The sequence below is a fragment of the Pristiophorus japonicus genome, chromosome 2 (genome assembly GCF_044704955.1).
Source record: "Pristiophorus japonicus isolate sPriJap1 chromosome 2, sPriJap1.hap1, whole genome shotgun sequence".
Lineage (NCBI taxonomy): Eukaryota > Metazoa > Chordata > Chondrichthyes > Pristiophoridae > Pristiophorus > Pristiophorus japonicus.
This window is the reverse complement of record NC_091978.1, coordinates 157,030,047-157,051,886: the sequence shown is the minus strand read 5'-3', so window position 1 is coordinate 157,051,886 and position 21,840 is coordinate 157,030,047. Positions and strand designations below refer to the sequence as shown.

Here is a 21,840-nt window from a genome sequence, read left to right as displayed (position 1 = left end):
GTGTTTTCAGATGATGTCGCCGAGGGGCAGTTATGTAGATGAGAAATTGGAAGGGGCCCAGGATAGATCTTTGGGGAACTCTAGATGAGTATCTTTGTATTTATAGCCCTTCATGGAAATTCAGCTATTTTGAGGGGATATTCCTCTCATGGCTTTGTTCTATTTGCCCACTGTATATTATGTTTGTTTATGTCAACTCTCCATATCTAGTTTAGAACTTTGATAACCTCAGCCATTTTTTTCTAAACTGTATTCATGTTGTTTACCCTTTGTTGCAATTGCAAAACTTTAAAATATAAAAAGTTGGGCTTACTGGTTGGTTGTTGCCAGTGATCAACAAGTCTTCATCTCTTCTGCCTCCCACAGTGCTCTTGTGCATGGGATATACCACTCCCATGTCAGACTCCTGTTTGAACCGTAGCAACCCTTCCTCATGGAATTCCATACTCTCACAGCCATTGGGACCAATTCGAATTACAGCCCAGATAACAAGTGTAATCTGAAATAGTAACAGTCATGTTTACCCTTGTTCTCTTACTAAATGAACATAATGAGGGATGTTCCATCGTACCGTGCTACACAACTAGAAAGCCAATTGACAAACAGTACAATCCAGTTATATTTTTAGTTTTAAAATAAATGAACAATTTCAATTGCACCACTGCTTTGAAGGTTGTTTTTTTATCTGGAAACTTGGTTTGGAACAGTTTGTACCAGACAATCATTTAACTAATTGGCTCCCAATAAGAGTCTGGGATCTAAGGTTGCCCATCACCTGGACTACTTCAAGTGAATGAGTGTCACAGGAAAAGTACTAGACAGCCATACAAATATTTACAATTGTTTTCAAAATAATCTATTTTTCAAAGCATAACATTCTAAAGGTTATTTTGCCATAGATTTTTTTTTAAAGAGCTGTGCATGAAATTAACAGAGAAAATATCTAAAACAAAATCACCGCAGTGAAGCCCTTTCACATACATTCTTGTTCAAACCATGAATTTGTGCAAGTACACATTCAGACAAGCTGCTAAACAAGTTGAAATTCTTCAACAGACATTAGGTAGAACTACTAGCTGCTTTAATACTTTTCATTGTGTCACATGAATCATCTTCACCACTTTAGGTGTCATTCTTGATTCAGTAATAGCACTCTACACCCTGTCAGAAAGTGATGGGTTCACATGTAGTGTCACTACTATAAAAGGCCCAAGTTTCCACCCTCTGTAAAAACGGCACAACTCCTCCATAAGGTGCGGCAACTTTCTGGAATAAAAAGGGCGCCGAAAACCTACCTTGTGATTCTGCGAGCTCCTCAGGACGTCTTCATCTCGGCGTGGTGCAGCACAAGGGGTTGGGGGCAGAGCCAGGTCCCTGCGCTGAAAACAGTGCCGGGACCTCTGCACATGCACGCTAGAGTGTGCGCGCATGTGCAGTAGCTCCTCGCCCCCGAGGCTGCGTGGGAGGGGCCCGAAGCATGCCGGCCCTAGCCCTGGCCGAATGGGCTCCCCGGGCGAAGATCGGGGCTCAGGCCTCCCTCCCGTTCTCAGCTCCCCTCCCCACCACCCCCCGCCCAGCTCCCCCCCCCCCATCCTCTCTCCCGTTCAGCTCCCCAACCCCCTCCCGTTCAGCCACCCCCCCCCCCAAAACGTGGCGGCAGCGCTCGCCCGGCATCTCGCTAGGGGCGGGCTCTGCCCGACGTGGCGGCGGCAGCAGCGGCCTGGCTTCTTCTTTGGCGGCAGGGCCCATTCAGCCTCCCCCCCCCCCCCTTACTCCCTCCCTCCCGTTCAGCCTCGCCCCCCTCCCTCCCTCCACGTCGTCGGCATCTCGCTGGGGGCGGGCCTTGCCCGAAGTGTCGGCAGCGGCAGCCCGGCTTCTTCTTCGTCGGCAGCAGGGCCCATTCAGCCTACCCACCCCGTTCAACCTTCCCCTTCCTCTCCTGCCTCCCGCCCCCCCCACCGGCTCTCCTCGCACCCCCCTCGCTGTCAGAGAGAGAGAGAGAAAGGGGGGCACTGAGAGAGAGAGAGAGGGGGGCACTGACAGAGAGAGCGAGGGGGGCACTGACAGAGAGAGAGAGGGGGGCACTGACAGAGAGAGAGAGAGAGGGGCACTGACAGAGAGAGAGATGGGGGCACTGACAGAGAGAGAGAGAGAGAGAGAGAGAGAGAGAGAGACACAGAGAAGGAAACACTGACAAAGACAGACAGAGAGGGGCACTGACAGAGAGGGACACAGAGAGAGAGACAATGTGGGAGGGGCCTCGTCCCATCACGCTGTTGGAGGGCTCCCGGTGCGACAATCGGTGAGTAGAAATTAAATTTTTTCTTGATTTTTAAATTTTTAAAAATTATTTTTAAATTTTTTTTGATTGATTTATTGACCATATATTATTGATGGCTCTTTATTTGTAAAAGTGATGTGTTTCATGTTTGTAAACTTCCCTTCTCCCCCCCCCACCCCCCATCTCGTTCTCTACGCCTGATTTCTAAGTGTAGGCAAAGTTTTTCTGAGCATACAAAAATCTACACTTACTCCATTCTAAGTTAGTTTGGAGTAAGTTTTCGCTGCCTAAACCTGCAAAACAGGCGTAAGTGGCTGGACACGCCCCCTTTTGAAAAAAAAATCTGTTCTAAAATGAAACTATTCTAACTCACCTGAACTGGAGCAAACTAAATGCCGAGAATTGCAATTTCTAAAATGCTCCATTCTAAACTAGTTGCTCCAAAAAAATAGGAGCAACTCAGGCCGAAACTTGAGCCCCTAGAGTCCAAAAGTAATAGATTTAGAACAGTAATTGGGAAGCAAGTAACAGTTCCAATCGAGATATTATCAAACCGCAGAAATGATAAGCATGAAAGATATTTATAATATGGTTGTTGTGTATCCAAAGAGTTCTCAGCAGTTTAATGTCAGCAGATGCTAACTATGACATACACTTCAGTTCAAATCAGGAGTCAAAAACACTACTGACCCGAGATAAATAACCTATTTTAAAATGCTCTTCTTACTGTCATTTGGAAAGATTGTCCAAATTATTGCATTTATAGGTAGTTAATTTCTGCCACTAGACCCTACTAGTATGCATACTGCACTATGGCAGTATCCTATGCAGAAATGGAGCACTGAAACAGAACCATAAAGGGGGTAACAATTGACTCAATCAAATTACACAATAAGAGCATAAATCCTCTTCTTATTCATGATACAAAACAGCATTCTCAATTCCTTATTTATCAATTGATGCAGTTTTAGGTAAAAGATCACCAACATAAAAATAGCAAGAGGACTAAAGAAGAACACAGAAGTTAAAAATTAACTATCCTTTGCACAAATTTGTACTGGAGACAATGCTATTATGTAGACAACAAATTATAGTACAAGTCACATAAACATGATGTACTCAATCAATGTTCTGGAGTTAGAATTTAACCATGTAACCAGTGTAGTTATACTAAGCTTGTCCAAAACAAAAAACCTAATTTGCTCAGTTACCCGAGTCTTCCTCATTACAATAACCAACATTTGTATGAGTGCACTGACCAACCAAAATCACGATGAACAGGATTATGGCAATGTGGAGACATGCACCTGTTTCAAGAGCTGAAAAGTTAACACTTGCAGATTCTGCACTACGATTGCTTATATAATTATCAGAATTTTCTTAATTTTGTATATTATATCATATGTATTCCTGTTAACACTGAGTATTGTCTCTTATCAACCATTTGCCAAAAGATTATACTCACAATTAAATTAATCACTGCCAGGATAAACATAAGGACAATTACACAAATGGCCAGATTGCCCTTACGACCACGTAACCCTGTCCTGTGTAGTCTCTCTTCATCAATGGGAACATATCCGGCCTTAAAGTTGCTGTTGTGCTCCTTGTTTATATTTCTACGATCAACTGCTTTCTCATGCATGGAGCGCCGGACAGGTCCATTTGAACTCTATTAAAAAACAAGGAAAATAATGTTCAAAATTAGCATAGCAAATAATGTGTGTCTTTTTTCAGCCCAATGAAAAATACAACTCATGTCTTATTTTGAAGTAATTTAGATCTTCACTCAATACATTGATTGAAAATGTTCCGAATTGAAGAGTATTTGTGGAAGATCTAATTTAGATACAAATATACTGTTCTTTGTAAGTCTTTGGATTGCGTAAACATAGAAACATAGAAAATAAGTGCAGGAGTAGGCCATTCGGCCCTTCGAGCCTGCACCACCATTCAATATCATGGCTGATCATGCAACTTCAGTACCCCATTCCTGCTTTCTCTCCATATCCCTTGATTCCTTTAGCCATAAAGGCCACATCTAACTCCCTTTTGAATATATCTAACGAACTGGCCTCAACAACTTTCTGTGATAGAGAATTCCATCGGTTCACAATTCTCTGAGTGAAGAAGTTTCTCCTCATCTCAGTCCTAAATGGTTTACCCCTTATCCTTAGACTGTGACCCCTGGTTCTGGACTTCCCCAACATCAGGAACATTCTTTCTGCATCTAACCTGTCCAAGCCGGCAGAATTTTATATGTTTCAATGAGATCCCCTCTCATTCTTCTAAATTCCAAGATTGTTCATTACTACCACACTGCACAGACAGAAATAATCACCAACTATAACGTTCAACAACTTGTATTTATATAGCACCTTTAACATAACGACATATCCCAAGGCGCTTCACAGGACTATTATGGGACAAAACATTTGACATGAGCCTTTGAACAAGACTGGCAAAAATTGGCTAAAAATATTCTAAATGTCTGTCAATTTTAAACTTGGTAGAGAATAAGAGTGACACCAGGATTATAATACAATCTCTGTAAATTGCTCACAGGATGGAGCTTTTCCTGAAGAAAATGCATGCAAAAAGTTCACTTTTTCCTCTTTAGCTTCTCTTCATTTGAAGAGTTTTTACAAAAGTCTGCCTGTTGACACCTTGATTTGACTGCATTCTCACTTTTTGCATTCTATGAACGCAACATGCCTAACAAATTAGATGAGCTGTCGGCATAAATAGTTATAAATGGGTATGATCTGGTAACCATAACAGAGACATGGTTACAAGGTGACCAGGGCTGGAAACTAAACATTCAGGGATACTTGACAATTCAGAAGGACAGACAGAAAGGAAAAGGAGGTGGGGTAGCTCTGTTGATAAAGGATGGAATCACTGCAATAGTGAGAAACGATATTGGCTCAAATGATCAGGATGTTGAAACAGTTTGGGTGGAGATAAGGAATAATAAAAGAAAAAGTCACTAGTGGGTATAGTCTATAGGTTCCCTAACAGTAGCAACTCTGTTGGTCGGAGTATAAACCAAGAAATAGTGGGGGCTTGTAAAAAGGGAACCGCAATAATCATGGGTGATTTTAACCTCCATATTGATTGAACAAATCAAATTGGTCAGGGTAGCCTTGAGGAAGAGTTCATAGAGTGCATAAGGGACGGGTTCCTTGAACAGTATGTAACAGAACCAACCAGGGGGCAGGCTTTCTTGGATCTGGTCCTGTGTAATGAGACAGGATTAATAAAACAATCTCCTAGTAAAGGATCCCCTGGAATGAGTGATCATAGCATGGTTAAAGTTCAAATTCAGATGGAGGATGACAAAGTTGGATCTCAAACCAGCGTCCTAAGCTTAAATAAAGGAGACTACAATGGTATGAGGGCAGAGTTGGCTAAAGTGGACTGGGAAAATAGATTAAAGTGTAGGACGGTTGATGAACAGTGAGATATTTCACAACTCTCAAGAAAAATATATTTCAGTGAGGAGAAAAGGGTGTAAAAGAAAAGATAGCCATTCGTGCTAACTAAAGGACGGTATCCAATTAAAAACAAGGACATACAAAGTGACCAAAATTAGTGGGAGGACAGAAGATTGGGAAGCTTTTAAATGCCAGCAAAGAATTATTAAAAAAATGATTAAGGGAAGATAGACTATGAAAGTAAACTAGCACGAAATATAAAAACAGATAGCATGAGTTTCTATAGGTATATAAAAAAGGAAAAGAGTGGCTAAAGTAAATGTTGGTCCCTTAGAGGACGAGACCGGGGAATTAGTAATGGGGAACATGGAGATAGCAGAAACTCTACCATAAAGACTGATACAAAATATTTGTTCAGAGGACACAAACAATATCCCAACAGTGGCTATAGGGGGGAAGAACTTAACATAATCACTAAGGAGGTGGTACTCAGTAAGATAATGGGACTAAATGCGGATAAATCCCCTGGACCTGATGGCTTGCATCCTCGGGTCTTAAGAAAAGTAGTGGCAGGGATAGTGGATGCATTGGTTGTAATTTACCAAGATTCCCTGGATTCTGAGGAGGTCCCAGCAGATTGGAAAACTGTAAATGTAACACCCCTATTTAAAAAAAGGAGGCAGACAAAAAGCAGGAAACTATAGACCAGTTAGCCTAACATCGGTGGTTGGAAAAATGTTGGAGTCCATTATTAAAGAAGCAGTAGCAGGACATTTGGAAAAGCATAATTAGATCAGGCAGAGTCAGCATAGATTTATGAAGGGGAAGTCATGTTTGACAAATTTGCTGGAATTCTTATAACGAACAGGATGGATAAAGGGGAACCATTGGATGTGGTGTATTTGGACTTCCAGAAGGCATTTGACAAGGTGCCACAAAAAAGATTACTGCCCAAGATAAAAGTTCATGGGGTTCGGGGTAATATAGTAGCATGGATAGAGGATTGGCTAACTAACAGAAAACAGAGAGTCGGGATAAATGGTTCATTCTCGGGTTGGCAATCAGTAACTAGTGGGGTGCCGCAGGGATCAATGCTGGGACCCCAACTATTTACAATCTATATTAATGACTTGGAAGAAGGGACCGAGTGTAACGTAGCCAAGTTTGCTGACGATACAAAGATGGGAGGAAAAGCAATGTGAGAGGAGGACACAAAAAATCTGCAAAAGAACATAGACAGGCTAAGTGAGTGGGTGAAAATTTGGCAGATGGAGTATAATGTTGGAAAGTGTGAGCTCATGCACTTTGGCAGAAAAAAAATCAAAGAGCAAGTTATTATTTAAATGGAGAAAAATTGCAAAGTGCTGCAGTACAGCGGGACCTGGGGGTACACAAAAGGTTAGTATGCAGGTACAGCAAGTGATCAGGAAGGCCAATAGAATCTTGGCCTTTATTGCAAAGGGGATGGAGTATAAAAGCAGGGAAGTCTTACTACAGTTATACAGAGCATGGGTGAGGCCACACCTGGAATACTGCGTACAGTTTTGGTCTCGATATTTACGAAAGGATATACTTGCTTTGGAGGCAGTTCAGAGAAGGTTCACTAGGTTGATTCTGGAGATGAAGGGGTTGACTTATGAGGAAAGGTTGAGGTTGGGCCTATACATATTGGAATTCAGAAGAATGAGACGTGATCTTATCGAAACATATAAGATTATGAGGGGGCTTGACTGGGTGGATGCAGAGAGGATGTTTCCACTGATGGGGGAAACTAGAACTAGGGGGCATAATCTTAGAATAAGGGACCGCCCATTTAAAACTGAGATGAGGAGGAAGTTCTTCTCTCAGAGGGTTGTAAATCTGTGGAATTCGCTGCCTCAGAGAGCTGTGGAAGCCGGGACATTGAATAAATTTAAGACAGAGATAGACAGCTTCTTAACCGATAAGGGATTAAGGGGTTATGGGGAGCGGGCAGGGAAGTGGACCCGAGTCCATGATCGGATCAGCCATGATCGTATTAAATGGCAGAGCAGGCTCGAGAGGCCGTATGGCCTACTCCTGCTCCTATTTCTTATGTTCTTAAAGCAGAATACCCCGGAACACGAGAGAAAATAGCAGATTATGGACCCCCTAAACTATGTTCTCTCACACCACACTCGGAAGATGTGTTGGAACGTGGGAGATAGGGAATCAGAAGGCAAGTGTCAGTTGCAGGTTTGTCATGACAGTCTGCTTCTCTTCCTTCTCAGCTGGAGTACCTATACTACTGTCCATCCTGACGCATGTAGAAGCTCCAGGCTGACCAGCATTGCAGGCTCCAATGGCATAACCTGTCAGCAAACTACATCATAAAACCCATGTAACTCCTGCTGAAAGTTACATAAAGTCTGGTACTCAGCAATACCATCTAACCTTTCTTCTTGTCCTCCTCTAGATACACCACACCAAGAAGCAGAGGAGGATTTCCCATATCTCACTGCTTCTGGCCTGTCAGCACGTCATCGCACACGTCAATCACTTTCTCCATGCCAGGCATCAGTGCAACAACAACCACCTTAGGGGAAGTACACAACGAGCCAGAGGGGAATGCATATGGTAATGCACAAAGCACAAGGGGCAGAAAAAGTTGGAGTGGAAGAAAAGGAGGAAGGCATTAGTGATTGAGGAAGAGATCACCCCCTGCTGTAAAAACCTCAGGACCCGCGGCTCATAGGCCAGGCTTTTGAAACGAGGCTTGCAAAGCATCAAATGTATGTGCAGCCAATGTCGAGTCAATTGGAGGAATCACTATCTACATGTGTAGCACCTTGATCAACAGCACTGCAATACTACAGTCCACTCTGGAGCAAGTTGCAGCTCCAGACAGTACAGGCTGCAATGACAGAGGTCCTATAGACAGTCGATAGTTCTGTCATAGTTGCTCAGGCAACTTAGAGGCCTTGGGTACCAGACTGAAGATCAGTCTTTTCCGGCCTCCAAACGGTTGGAATACAGTCAACCATCTCTCAGGGCTTCATTGATTTGATCGGTAGGTATGCTTCCCTGCAGATCAATGGAGAGTCATGAGTACTAGTAGCATTGCATGAAAGCACTCAAGATACTGATCTCTCTCAGGATGGTAGCACATGTGCACCCACCCACCAACCCCCTTCAGATGCCTGCATACCTGACAGAAAGCAGACAGGGCCATTCTGCCCATGCAGAAATCCAAGAAGTCAGCCTATAGCAGGCCCATCTCAGGACTTGCCTACCATGAGACAGTGGGCACATCAGTCTCAAGAGGCTCCTATTGGAAGGCAGCAGTCAGCTACCTCCTATACTCTTTCCACGCAGATAGTAGAAAAAACAAACTAGGCTCAAGAGAACTAGCATCACAGGGACACATGGTGGAATGAAACAGTAGGTACACAGAGTATAGATTTTCATTGAAGTTATGGCAACTGTAAAGCTCCTGTCTGTACAGACCTTTCTTTTAGGTGCCTTCCTCCAGGGTCTCTATGATGAGGCTGGTTTGTATGGCTAAGTTGTGCAGCAGCTAGCACATCACCACAACCTTGGAGACCTGGGGGTGGACTATATTGCAGACTGATCCAGACACCTAAAGTGTGCCTTCTGAATTCCAACTGTGTATTTTATGACTTCTGTGGTGGAAGAGCTGACCTTGTTATAACGGTGCTGTACTGGTGTCCGAGGTAAAAACCATAAACGTCATCAGCCATGACCATAGAGGATATAATCTCCAAGGATCCACAGAGAAACTTGCCCTCTGAGGTCAGAGTGCAGGCATGGTGAATTACCTTAAAATTAAAGGGATTACAGCAGCTGCCATAAAAATGCAAAACCACTTGTATGATGTGTCCCTGCTTATTACAAAAAAGCTAAACATTGGGAGATTGGAAACCTTTCCTGTTAACATTGGTGATATGATTGATGATGGGACCACATACGACTTCATAGGAACAAATTAGGATTTCTTGGACCTTGCTGAATCATGACACTATAAAATTGCAGTAGCCCTTCAGGCCGCAGTCCATGAGAACAGGATGAATTGGCTTGCTTTAGCAAATAAGGCATCTGTGACTTGCTTTATACATTTATATACAACTGATCTTACTGATGTCCCCTTCGGCAGCCTTAAATGATCCCACAGCATAAAAGTTCAAGGCAATTGTGACCTTCACCGCCACTGAGATGCAGTGCCTATGGGGAGCTAGTTGTCAGATGTGGCATAACTAATCGATAGCTTCCTTTGTGAAACACAGCCTCTGCAAACACTGCTCATGGATCAGCTGGAGAGCTTGGTCCATATATTCTGGATGTGAGTTGGTTGCAATGTGACTCCTGTGCTCCCAGAGCAGCCTATAGTCCCTGCATTAGTCCTCCTCCTCTTCTAAAAAAACAAATGGGGGGAAAAGCATTGCAGCCTGCTAGGAACTATGAGGAGGGTGTAGGATTTTCATGGATTAGGTGGGTTTTAGAATACTTGTTTTATTATCTTTATCAGTATCTTATAATCACCAGTTTATAATCGGATGCAAGAATTAAATGTAAAAGTAAAAATCCGGTCACCTGAATTATATTAAACCTGTAACCCTTTTGTTTGTAATTAAGGTCTGTGAACAAACTGTAACCTAGACAGCCCAGAGTGAGAAAGAGGACTGCTTTGGTTGAATAGGGAAGCTGTGGGTGAATTCATGAAAGTTGGATATTAACCAACTAAGAATAGGGCATTAAGTCTTGCTTACACTGAATAAAGTTATATCACTGTCACCAATACAGGTCAACTGCAAACCCTTTGGAATCAGGGTCCCTCTGGAATCCTTACAAGAACCCACAGAAGATGGCACAAAGATAGATGGTGAATCATAGGTCAATAGTAAAAATATAACAAAAAGCAAATTATCCTTGTCAGCTGAGGAAAAAAAGCTAAGATCCCTTTTATAACAGTTATATAGAATTACAACATTGAAACAGACCATTTAGTCCAACCAGTCCATGTTGTTGTTTATTCTCCACACAAACAGTAGTCCTAATTCCACATGTTTGCCCCATTTCCAAATCCCTTTATTCTCATTTCCTTCGACTATCTAACCTAATCTTAGAAGTCGACACGGTGTCTGCTTCAATCACTAACTCTGGGCTACTGTGTAAAAGAAAACACTCACGTCTCTGTCCTAAATCTCTGACATTTAATCTTATAGCTATGTCCCCTTGTTCTAGACCCCTTAACTACTGGAAACAATCTGTTGCTATATACTCCATTCCATCCCTTCATGATTTTAAACACTATCAAATTAGCCATTAATCTCCCCTGTTCTAATAAAAGCAGGCTCATTTTTCATCTTTCTTCAGGTTTGTATTTCTTTATGTCAGGCATATCCTAGTGAATCTGTGCTGTACCCTTTCTATTGTCCCAATATCCTTCCTATAGTGTGGAGCCAAAAGCTACACACACTATTCCAACGGTGGTCTTTCTAAGATTTTAAACAGATTCACTATTTCATCTCACCTTTAATATTCTGTACTTCTTTCCATTAACTTTAGTATTCCATTAGCTGTTTTTAATGGCTTTATTCCCTTGTGGAACTACTTTTATTGGGCCCAGAACTTGCGGTGGGTGGTGTACCTCCAGAGTACACTTCCAACCCACTAAAAATATACAAACTTATCTTGAGGCTCCCAGGCTGCGAAGACTTCAGGTTCTGGACCTGCAGGCATACGCCTGCGTAAAGGGCCACAGATCCCAGGGAGGCAGGCGGTTCTGAAGCGTTCCTGGGATCATGTGGGCCAGGTCCTCCAATCAGAAAGGAGAATTCCATTTACGAACAGAATCCCCATAAACCATATTAGGAATCCTGAAATATTGAACAATTTAGACAACTGCAATATAAATAAATGTACTCATTTTCAAATTTAATTAGTGGTCCCTTCAATAAAGCAAATACAATTTTAAAAAAAAATTTGAAAAATAATGCAAAACATTTTCACACAACTTGTTTATACAGCACTTTTAATTCAGTAAAATGTCCCAAGGCACTTCACAGGAGTACAGTATTATAAGTCAAAAAAATTGACGCTGAGCCACATAAGGGGAAATTAAAGCAGATGACCAAAAGCTTGGTCAGAGGTAGGTTTTAAGGAGCGTCTTAAAGGAGGTAGAGAGGTTTAGGCAGGGAATTCCAGAGTTTAGGGCCTAGGCAACAGAGGGCAATGGTTGAGCGATTATCATCAGGGATGCTGAAGAGGGCAAAATTAAAGGAGCGGAGATAATCCGGGCCAAAATTAGCATGAACTAATTTTAAGTGTTTGTGCATAATTTTTTAATTTAGGATTTATATTAATCCTTATGCAGGCCCTACATGGGGTTTCGTGGGTATTTGCTAGGCTCTGTGCCTGGGGAAGTGCACTGTCAGCCGGAGCGGTAGATCGGCGAAGGCGAACATTGACAGATTCCTGGTGCCGCGCACACAGAAAGCTGGGAGTGTAAATTCAGGGCCAATACCAAAATCTCCCTGTTCTTCCACATCACCCGCCGCCACCGAGTATTATTGCTTTTGTTTTTTACCACCTTACATTTACTGACGCTCAATTCCAGCTGCTACTTGTTTTGCCCATTCCATCATCGTAACAACAATCGCTAGCAGCTTCGTTTCTGCTCCCTTCCTCCCCCTCTCCAGCTCTTACCCCCGGTCGCTCACTACCCGCTGTCTCTCTTTCTCTCACCTGCTCCGCCGCCATCTTTCTCCGCTTTACGGCCCCTCCCTCGGACCGAGCCGCTGGCAGGGGGAGCGCGGCGAGTGGGCCCCACGCCCCAGGGAGCGACAGCGGCGCCGAGACCGGCCAAGTGTTTGTGCGGTGCGGCGCCGGGCTGTCCTTCCCCGCGGGAGGGCGGAAGCGAGAGGCCGAGAGGCGGGGGAAAGGAAGAGGGGGAGGGGAGAGGAGATGAGAAGGGTGGGAAGGGAGAGGAAAAGGGGGGTGAGGAGTGTGGGGGAAAGGCAAGGGAGAGGGGAAGAGGGAGAAGGAGGGGGTGTTAGCAAGAGGGGGTGGTAATGAGGGGGTTGGTGGTGAGGGACCATGGGGGTTGTTGGTGAGATGGTGTGGTGGGATGCATGTTGGTGAGGGGGAATGGGAGAGAAGGACGGGGAGTGGGGGTGGGGACGGGAGTGAAGAGAGCAAGGGGGACGGGGGGGGGGGAAGAGGAAGGGAGCAAGGGGGGCGGGGGAGAGGAAGGGAGCAAGGGGGGCGGGGGGGAGGAAGAGAGCAAGGGGGACAGGGGGGAGGAAGAGAGCAAGGGGGGCGGGGCGGGGAAGAAGAGAGCAAGGGGGGCGGGGGGGAAGAGAGCAAGGGGGACGGGGGGGGGAGGAAGAGAGAGAGGGACGGGAAGAGAGGGGGGTGAAGAGGGGGAAAGAAAGAGGGGGGACGGGGAAGAAAGAGAGAGAGCGGGGACGGGGGGGAAACAGAGAGGGGGGGAAAGAGAGAGAGAGGGGGGAAGAGAGAGGGGACGGGGGGAAAGACAAAGAGAGGGGATGGGGGGAAGAGAGAGGGGGACAGGGAATGGGGGGAAGAGAGAGGGGGACAGGGAATGGGGGGAAGAGAGAGGGGGACGGGGAATGGGGGGAAGAGAGACGGGGACGGGGGGGAAAGAGAGAGAGGGGGACGGGGGGGAAAGAGAGAGGGGGACGGGGATGGGGGGGAAAAGAGAGAGGGGGACGGGGATGGGGGGGAAAAGAGAGAGGGGGACGGGGATGGGGGGGAAAAGAGAGAGGGGGACGGGGATGGGGGGGAAGAGAGAGGGGGACGTGGGGGAAAGAGAGAGAGCGGGACGGGGGGAAGAGAGGGGGGATGGGGGGAAGAGAGAGGGGACGGGGATGGGGGGGAAGAGGGGGGGAAGAGAGGGGGACGGGGGGAAAGAGAGAGAGGGGGATGGGGGGAAAGAGAGAGAGGGGGACGGGGGGAAAGAGAGAGAGGGGGACGGGGGGAAAGAGAGAGAGGGGGACGGGGGGGAAAGAGAGAGAGGGGGACGGGGGGGACGGGGATGGGGGGGGAAGAGAGAGAGGGGGACGGGGGGAAAGAGAGAGAGGGGGATGGGGGAAAGAGAGAGAGGGGGACGGGGGGGAAAGAGAGAGAGGGGGACGGGGGGTAAAGAGAGAGAGGGGGACGGGGGGGAAAGAGAGAGAGGGAGATGGGGAGGGAAGAGAGAGGGGACGGGGGGGGAAGAGAGAGGGGGACGGGGGGGAAGAGAGAGGGGGACGGGGGGGAAGAGAGAGGGGGACGGGGGGGAAGAGAGGGGGACGGGGGGAAAGACAAAGAGAGGGGATGGGGGAAGAGAGAGGGGATGGGGGGAAGAGAGAGAGGGGACGGCGAATGGGGGGGAAGAGAGAGGGGGACGGGGGGGAAGAGAGAGGGGGACGGGGAGGCAAGAGAGAGAGGGACGGGATGGGGGGGAAGAGAGACGGGGACGGGGGGCAAGAGAGAGAGGGACGGGATGGGGGGGAAGAGAGAGGGGGACGGGGGGAAAGAGAGAGAGGGGGACGGGGGGGAAGAGAGAGGGGGACGGGGGGGAAAGAGAGAGAGGGGGACGGGGGGGGAAAGAGAGGGGAACGGGGGGGGAAAGAGAGAGAGGGGAACGGGGGGGAAGAGAGAGGGGGACGGGGGGGGGAAGAGAGAGGGGACAGGGGGGGAAAGAGAGAGAGGGGGACGGGGGGAAAGAGAGAGAGGGGGACGGGGGGGGGAAGAGAGAGAGGGGGACGGGGGGAAAGAGAGAGAGGGGGACGGGGGGGGAAGAGAGAGAGGGGGACGGGGGGGGGAAGAGAGAGAGGGGGACGGGGGGAAAGAGAGAGAGGGGGACGGGGGGAAGAGAGAGGGGGACGGGGGGGGAAGAGAGAGAGGGGGACGGGGGGAAAGAGAGAGAGGGGGACGGGGGGGGAAGAGAGAGAGGGGGACGGGGGGAAAGAGAGAGAGGGGGACGGGGGGGAAGAGAGAGAGGGGGAGGGGGGGAAAGAGAGAGAGGGGGACGGGGGGGAAGAGAGAGGGGGACGGGGGGGAAAGAGAGAGAGAGAGGGACGGGGGGGAAAGAGAGAGAGGGGGACGGGGGGGAAAGAGAGAGAGGGGAACGGGGGGAAAGAGAGAGGGGGACGGGGGGGAAAGAGAGAGAGGGGGACGGGGGGGGAAAGAGAGAGAGGGGAACGGGGGGGGAAGAGGGAGAGGGGGACGGGGGGAAAGAGAGAGAGGGGGACGGGGGGAAAGAGAGAGAGGGGGACGGGGGGGAAAGAGAGAGAGGGGGACGGGGGGGGAAAGAGAGAGAGGGGAACGGGGGGGGAAGAGAGAGAGGGGGACGGGGGGAAAGAGAGAGAGGGGGACGGGGGGGAAGAGAGAGGGGGACGGGGGGGAAAGAGAGAGAGGGGGACGGGGGGGAAGAGAGAGAGGGGGACGGGGGGAAGAGAGAGAGGGGGACGGGGGGGAAGAGAGAGGGGGACGGGGGGGAAAGAGAGAGGGGGACGGGGGGGAAAGAGAGAGAGGGGAACGGGGGGGGAAGAGAGAGGGGGACGGGGGGGGAAGAGAGAGGGGGACGGGGGGGAAAGAGAGAGAGGGGGACGGGGGGGGAAAGAGAGAGGGGGACGGGGGGGAAAGAGAGAGAGGGGGACGGGGGGGACGGGGATGGGGGGGGAAGAGAGAGAGGGGGACGGGGGGAAAGAGAGAGAGGGGGACGGGGGGGGAAAGAGAGAGAGGGGGACGGGGGGGGAAAGAGAGAGAGGGGGACGGGGGGTAAAGAGAGAGAGGGGGACGGGGGGGAAAGAGAGAGAGGGGGATGGGGAGGGAAGAGAGAGGGGGACGGGGGGGGAAGAGTGAGGGGGACGGGGGGGAAGAGTGAGGGGGACGGGGGGGAAGAGAGAGGGGGACGGGGGGAAAGACAAAGAGAGGGGATGGGGGAAGAGAGAGGGGATGGGGGGAAGAGAGAGAGGGGACGGCGAATGGGGGGGAAGAGAGAGGGGGACGGGGGGGGAAGAGAGAGGGGGACGGGGGGAAAGACAAAGAGAGGGGATGGGGGAAGAGAGAGGGGATGGGGGGAAGAGAGAGAGGGGACGGCAAATGGGGGGGAAGAGAGAGGGGGACGGGGGGGCAAGAGAGAGAGGGACGGGATGGGGGGAAGAGAGACGGGGACGGGGGGGAAAGAGAGAGAGGGGGACGGGGGGGGAAAGAGAGAGGGGGACGGTGATGGGGGGGAAGAGAGGGGGACAGTGATGGGGGGGAAGAGGGGGATGGGGGGGAAGAGAGAGAGGAGTATGGGGGGGAAGAGAGAGGGAGACGTGGGGGAAAGAGAGAGGGGGGGACGGGGGGAAGAGAGAGGGGACGGAGATGGGGGGGGAAGAGAGAGGGGGACGGGGGGAAAGAGAGAGAGGGGGACGGGGGGGAAGAGAGAGAGGGGGACGGGGGGAAAGAGAGAGAGGGGGACGGGGGGAAGAGAGAGGGGGACGGGGGGGAAAGAGCGAGAGGGGGACGGGGGGGGAAAGAGAGAGAGGGGAACGGGGGGGAAGAGAGAGGGGGACGGGGGGGGAAGAGAGAGAGGGGGACGGGGGGAAAGAGAGAGGGGGACGGGGGGGGGCACAGAAGAGAAAGAGGGGGACGGGGGGAAAGAGAGGGGACGGGGGTGCGGAAGAGAGAGGGGGGGACGGGGGGAAAGAGAGAGAGGGGACGGGGGGGCGCAGAAGAGAAAGAGGGGGACGGGGGGGAAAGAGAGGGGACGGGGGTGCGGAAGAGAGAGGGGGGGACGGGGGGAAAGAGAGGTGGGGGGACGGGGGGGCAGAAGAGAGAGAGGGGGACGGGGGGGGAAAGAGAGGGAGGGGGACGGGGGGGAAAGAGAGGGAGGGGGATGGGGGGGAAAGAGAGAGAGGGGACGGGGGGGAGAGAGAGGGGAGGGGGACGGGGGGGAAAGAGAGAGAGGGGACGGGGGGGGGGAGAGAGGGGACGGGGGGGAGAGAGAGGGGATGGGGGGGGAAGAGAGAGATGGGGATGAGGGGCAGAAGATACAGAGGGGGACAGGGGGGAAAGAGCGGGAGGGGGATGGGGGGGAAAGAGCGGGAGGGGGATGGGGGGGGAAAGAGCGGGAGGGGGATGGGGGGGGAAAGAGAGGGAGGGAGACGGGGGGAAAGAGAGGGAGGGGGACGGGGGGAAAAAGAGGGGGGGAACGGGGGAAAGAGAGGAGGGGGACGGGGCGGAAAGAGAGGGAGGGGGACGGGGGGGAAAGAGAGAGGGGGGATTGGGGGGGAAAGAGAGGGGATTGGGGGGGAAAGAGAGTGAATTGGGGGGGAAGAGAGAGATGGGGGCGAGGGCTCGGAAGAGAGAGATGAGGGCGGGGGGGCGGAAGAGAGAGAGCGGGATGGGGGGAAGAGAGGGGCACGGGGGGGAAGAGAGAGGGGGACCGGGGTGGAGAGGGGAGGAGAGAGAGGGGGACCGGGGGGGGGGGGGGGTGGGTGGGGGAGAGAGAGAGGGACCGGGGGGGGGGTGGTGTGGAGGAGAGAGGGAGGGACCGGGGGGGGAGAGGAGAGAGAGAGGGGGACCGGTGGGGGGGGGGGAGAGGAGAGAGAGAGAGGGGGACCGGGGTGGGGAGGGGAGGAGAGAGAAGAGAGGGACCGGGGTTGGGGGGCGGGGGGGGGGAGAGGAGAGAGAGAGAGGGGGACCGGGGTGTGTGGTCGGCGTGGAAGGAGAGATAGAGGTCCGGTCTGGGGGGTGGGTTGGGGAGAGAGAGGGGCGCGAGGTGGATGGGGAGAGAGGTGCGTGGGGGGGGGGTGGGGTTGGGGAGAGAGAGGGGCGCGAGGTGGATGGGGAGAGAGGTGCATGGGGTGGGGGGAGGGGGGGGTGAGGAGATGGGGATGTTGGGATAAAAAGAAGACTTCCTCAAGATGGATTCCCTGATATAAGGAATCGACATCCGCCCATCCGTATAGCAACCACGGAATCACTCAAACCAAATTTCGGTTAACCGGCTTTTATTCAAACATGCTCGGGAAGATAGAAAGGAGAATAGTAAAAGTGGAAGGTAGAGAAACTCAAGGCAAAAATCAAAAAGGGTCACATTACAACAAAATTCTAAAGGGACAAAGAGTGTTAAAAAGACAAGCCTGAAGGCTCTGTGCCTCAATGCGAGGAGTATTCGTAATAAGGTGGATGAATTAACTGCGCAGGCAGCTATTAACGATTATGATATCATTGGGATTATGGAGACATGGCTCCAGGGTGACCAAGGCTGGCAACTCAACATCCAGGGGTATTCAACATTCAGGAAGGATAGACAGAAAGGAAAAGGAGGTGGGGTAGCGTTGCTGGTTAAAGAGGAAATTAACGAAATAGTAAGAAAGGACATTAGCTTGGATGATGTGGAATCTGTATGGGTAGAGCTGCGGAACACCAAAAGGGCAGAAAACGCAAGTGGGAGTTGTGTATAGACCACCAAACAGTAGTAGTGAGGTTAGGGATAGCAACAAACAAGAAATTAGGGATGCGTGCAATAAAGGTACAGCAGTTATCATGGGCGACTTTAATCTACATATAGATTGGGTTAACCAAGTTGGTAGCAATGCGGTGGAGGAGGATTTCCTGGAGTGTATAAGGGATGACTTTCTCGACCAATATGTCAAGGAACCAACTAGAGAGCTGGCCATTCTAAACTGGGTGTTGTGTAATGAGAGAGAACTAATTAGCAATCTTGTTGTGCGGGGCCCCCTGGGGAAGAGTGACCATAATATGATAGAATTCTTTATTAAGGAGAGTGACACAGTTAATTCAGAGACTAGGGGTCCTGAACTTAAGGAAAGGTAACTTCGATGATATGAGACCTGAATTGGCTAGGATAGACTGGCAAATTATACTTAAAGGGTTGACAGTGGATAGGCAATGGCAGACATTTATGAATTACATGGATGAACTTCAACAATTGTACATCCCTGTCTGTAGTAAAAATAAAAATGGGAAGGTGGCTCAACCGTGGCTCACAAGGGAAATTAGGAATAGTGTTAAATCCAAGGAAGAGGCATATAAATTGGCGAGAAAATGCAGCAAACTTGAGGACTGGGAGAAATTTAGAATTTAGTAGAGGAGGACAAAGGGTCTAATTAGGAGGGAGAAAATAAAGTATGAGAGGAAGCTTGCAGAGAACATAAAAACTGACTGCAAAAGCTTCTATAGATTAGTGAGGACCAACGTAGGTCCTTTGCAGACAGATTCAGGTGAATTTATAATGGGGAACAAAGAAATGGCAGACCAATTGAACAAATACTTTGGATCTGTCTTCACTAAGGAAGACACAAATAACCTTCTGGAAATACTAGGGGTTCGAGGGTCTAGCGAAAAGAAGGAACTGAAGGAAATCCTTACTAGTCAGGAAATTGTGTTTGGGAAATTGATGGGATTGAAGGCCGATAAATCCCCAGGGCCTGATAGGCTGCATTCCAGAGTACTTAAGGAAGTGGCCCTAGAAATAGTGGATTCATTGGTCATCATTTTCCAACAGTCTATTGACTGGATCAGTTCCTATGAACTGGAGGGTAGCTAATGTTTTAAAAAAGGAGGGAGAGAAAATGGGGAATTATAGACCGGTTAGCCTGACATCGGTGGTGGAAAAATGTTGGAATCAATTATTAAAGATGAAATAGCAGCGCATTTGGAAAGTGGTGACAGGATCGGTCCAAGTCAACATGGATTTATGAAAGGGAAATCATGCTTGACAAATCTTCGAGAATTTTTTGAGGATGTAACTAGTAGAGTGGACAAGGGAGAACCAGTGGATGTGGTGTATTTGGACTTTCAAAAGGCTTTTGACAAGGTCCCACACAAGAGATTGGTGTGCAAAATTAAAGCGCATGGTATTGGGGGTAATGTATTGATGTGGATAGAGAACTGGTTAGCAGACAGGAAGCAGAGAGTCGGAATAAACGGGTCCTTTTCAGAATGGCAGGCAATGACCAGTGTTGTGCCGCAGGGTTCAGTGCTGGGACCCCAGCTATTTACAATATACATCAATGATTTAGATTAAGGAATTGAATGTAATATCTCCAAGTTTGCAGATGACACTAAGCTGGGTGGCGGTGTGAGCTGTGAGGAGGATGCTAAGAGACTACAGGGTGACTTGGACAAGTTAGGTGAGTGGGCAAATGCATGGCAGATGCAGTATAATGTGGATAAATGTGAAGTTATCCACTTTGGTGGCAAAAACAGGAAGACAGAATATTATCTGAATGGTGACAGATTAGGAAAAAGGGAGGTGCAACGAGACCTGGGTTTCATGGTACATCAGTCATTGAAGTTTGGCAAGCAGGTACAGCAGGCGGTAAAGAAGGCAAATGGCCTTCATAGCTAGAGGATTTGAGTATAGGAGCAGGGAGGTTTTACTGCAGTTGTACAGAGCCTTGGTGAGGCCACACCTGGAATATTGTGTTCAATTTTGGTCCCCTAATCTGAGGAAGGACGTTCTTGCTATGGAGGGAGTGCAGCGAAGGTTCACCAGATTGATTCCTGGGATGGCAGGACTGACATATGAGGAGAGACTGGATCAACTGGGCTTGTACCCACTGGAGTTTAGAAGAATGAGAGGGGATCACATAGAAACATAAAATTCTGACAGGATTGGACAGGTTCGAGGCAGGAAGAATGTTCCCGTTGCTGGGGAAGTCCAGAACCAGGGGTCACAATCTAAGAATAAGGGGTAAGCCATTTAGAACCAAGATGAGGAGAAATTTCTTCACTCAGAGAGTGGTTAACCTGTGGAATTCTCTACCGCAGAAAGTTGTTGATGCCAGTTCGTTAGATATATTCAAAAGGGAGTTAGATATGGCCCTTATGGCCAAAGGGATCAAGGGGTATGGAGAGAAAGCAGGAAAGGGGTACTGAGGTTGAATGATCAGCCATGATCTTACTGAATGGCGCTGCAGGCTTGAAGGGCTGAATGGCCTACTCCTGCACCTATTTTCTATGTTTCTATGAAGGGTTCCAATGAACACTTCAAAGTACAAGAGTTCTACATGTACAGTTATATGATTTTTCGAGGTGTGCGACCCTCCTACAAAACTTCTATGACCACCAGTTGGCCGACAGCTTCATTGATTCGTTGACCCTTATCGGACTGGCTGCTGAGTGGTTTCCCAATCTGTCCATCTCCCATAGCATTTCAGTCTATTGGAATGTGTTGTTCCACAGTCTTAACCTTGCTCTGGCTTTTTCAGCTTGGTCTACAGCTTTTAAAGATAAACACACAAGCAAAGCTATTCCCTTTAACCTGATTCCATGCCATTCCCTTAGGCTTCTTACTCAAGTGTACTTTTGATCCCCTTACAATCCCCCCTAATGGCCCTTGACTATATGCCCAAGATAGGCCATTTCCCAGTTAATTTTTCATGGGTGAACCTCCAGGGTTGTCCTTTTGCTTGGGTAGCGCTACTTCCCGAACTGCAGGACCCACCTGTTGGCTTTCCCATCAAGGTTATACTAGATAAGTCCTTTCTGCCGGACTGTCTATACTCCCTTTATTCAATGTTTTAACTATAGTTCGGTTAAGGCCTGCCTCTTACATTGGTCACACTTTTTACAGGCTAACAATATCAAGATGACCAGCATGATCCCTTGCACTAAAACCAGTACACTGAGTCCAGCATAGTTTGTGTATCAAGGCTATCTAGCAAATGTTCAATTATGCCCCGCCTGGGGTATCCTCTGTTTCTTCTATCTTTCCTGATCTTCCCCCACCTGGGATCTTCTCTATGTTGCTTTGGAGATTCTGTTTCATTGTATACAATTCGCTGCTCCAGTCGAGTTTGTTCCTCATTCAGTTCGGGTATCGGGGAGGGGGGGGAGACATTTTTTTCCTCATCACTAATTGCCCTTGAGGTGGTGGTGGTGAGCCATCTTCTTGAATGAGTGGCTTGCTAGGCCATTTCAGAGGGCAGTTAAGAGTCAAGTGCATTGCTGTGGCTCTGGAGTCATATGTAGGTCAGACCAGGTAAGGGCTCCAGATTTCCTTCGCTACAGGACATTAGTGAACCAGATGGGTTTTTTATGACAATCTGGTAATTTAGAACATAAGAACATAAGAAATAGGAACAGGAGTAGGCCATGCGGCCCCTCGAACCTGCT

At 49.0% G+C, this 21,840-nt stretch overlaps 1 protein-coding gene across 1 annotated transcript in view; it reads right to left on the bottom strand.

The window, feature by feature from the left end:
• sgcb (sarcoglycan, beta (dystrophin-associated glycoprotein)) overlaps positions 1-12,619 on the bottom strand; it is a 29,677-nt gene extending 17,058 nt beyond the window's left edge. Inside the window, exons 1-3 of the mRNA XM_070863039.1 lie at positions 12,442-12,619; positions 3,747-3,953; positions 314-499 (exon numbers count right to left, since the gene is read on the bottom strand). Of these exons, the coding sequence (XP_070719140.1) occupies positions 314-499; positions 3,747-3,953; positions 12,442-12,456 (408 nt within the window). The 5' untranslated portion in view covers positions 12,457-12,619. The remainder of the gene's footprint in view (positions 1-313; positions 500-3,746; positions 3,954-12,441) is intronic.
• Between the last annotated feature and the right edge of the window lie 9,221 nt (positions 12,620-21,840).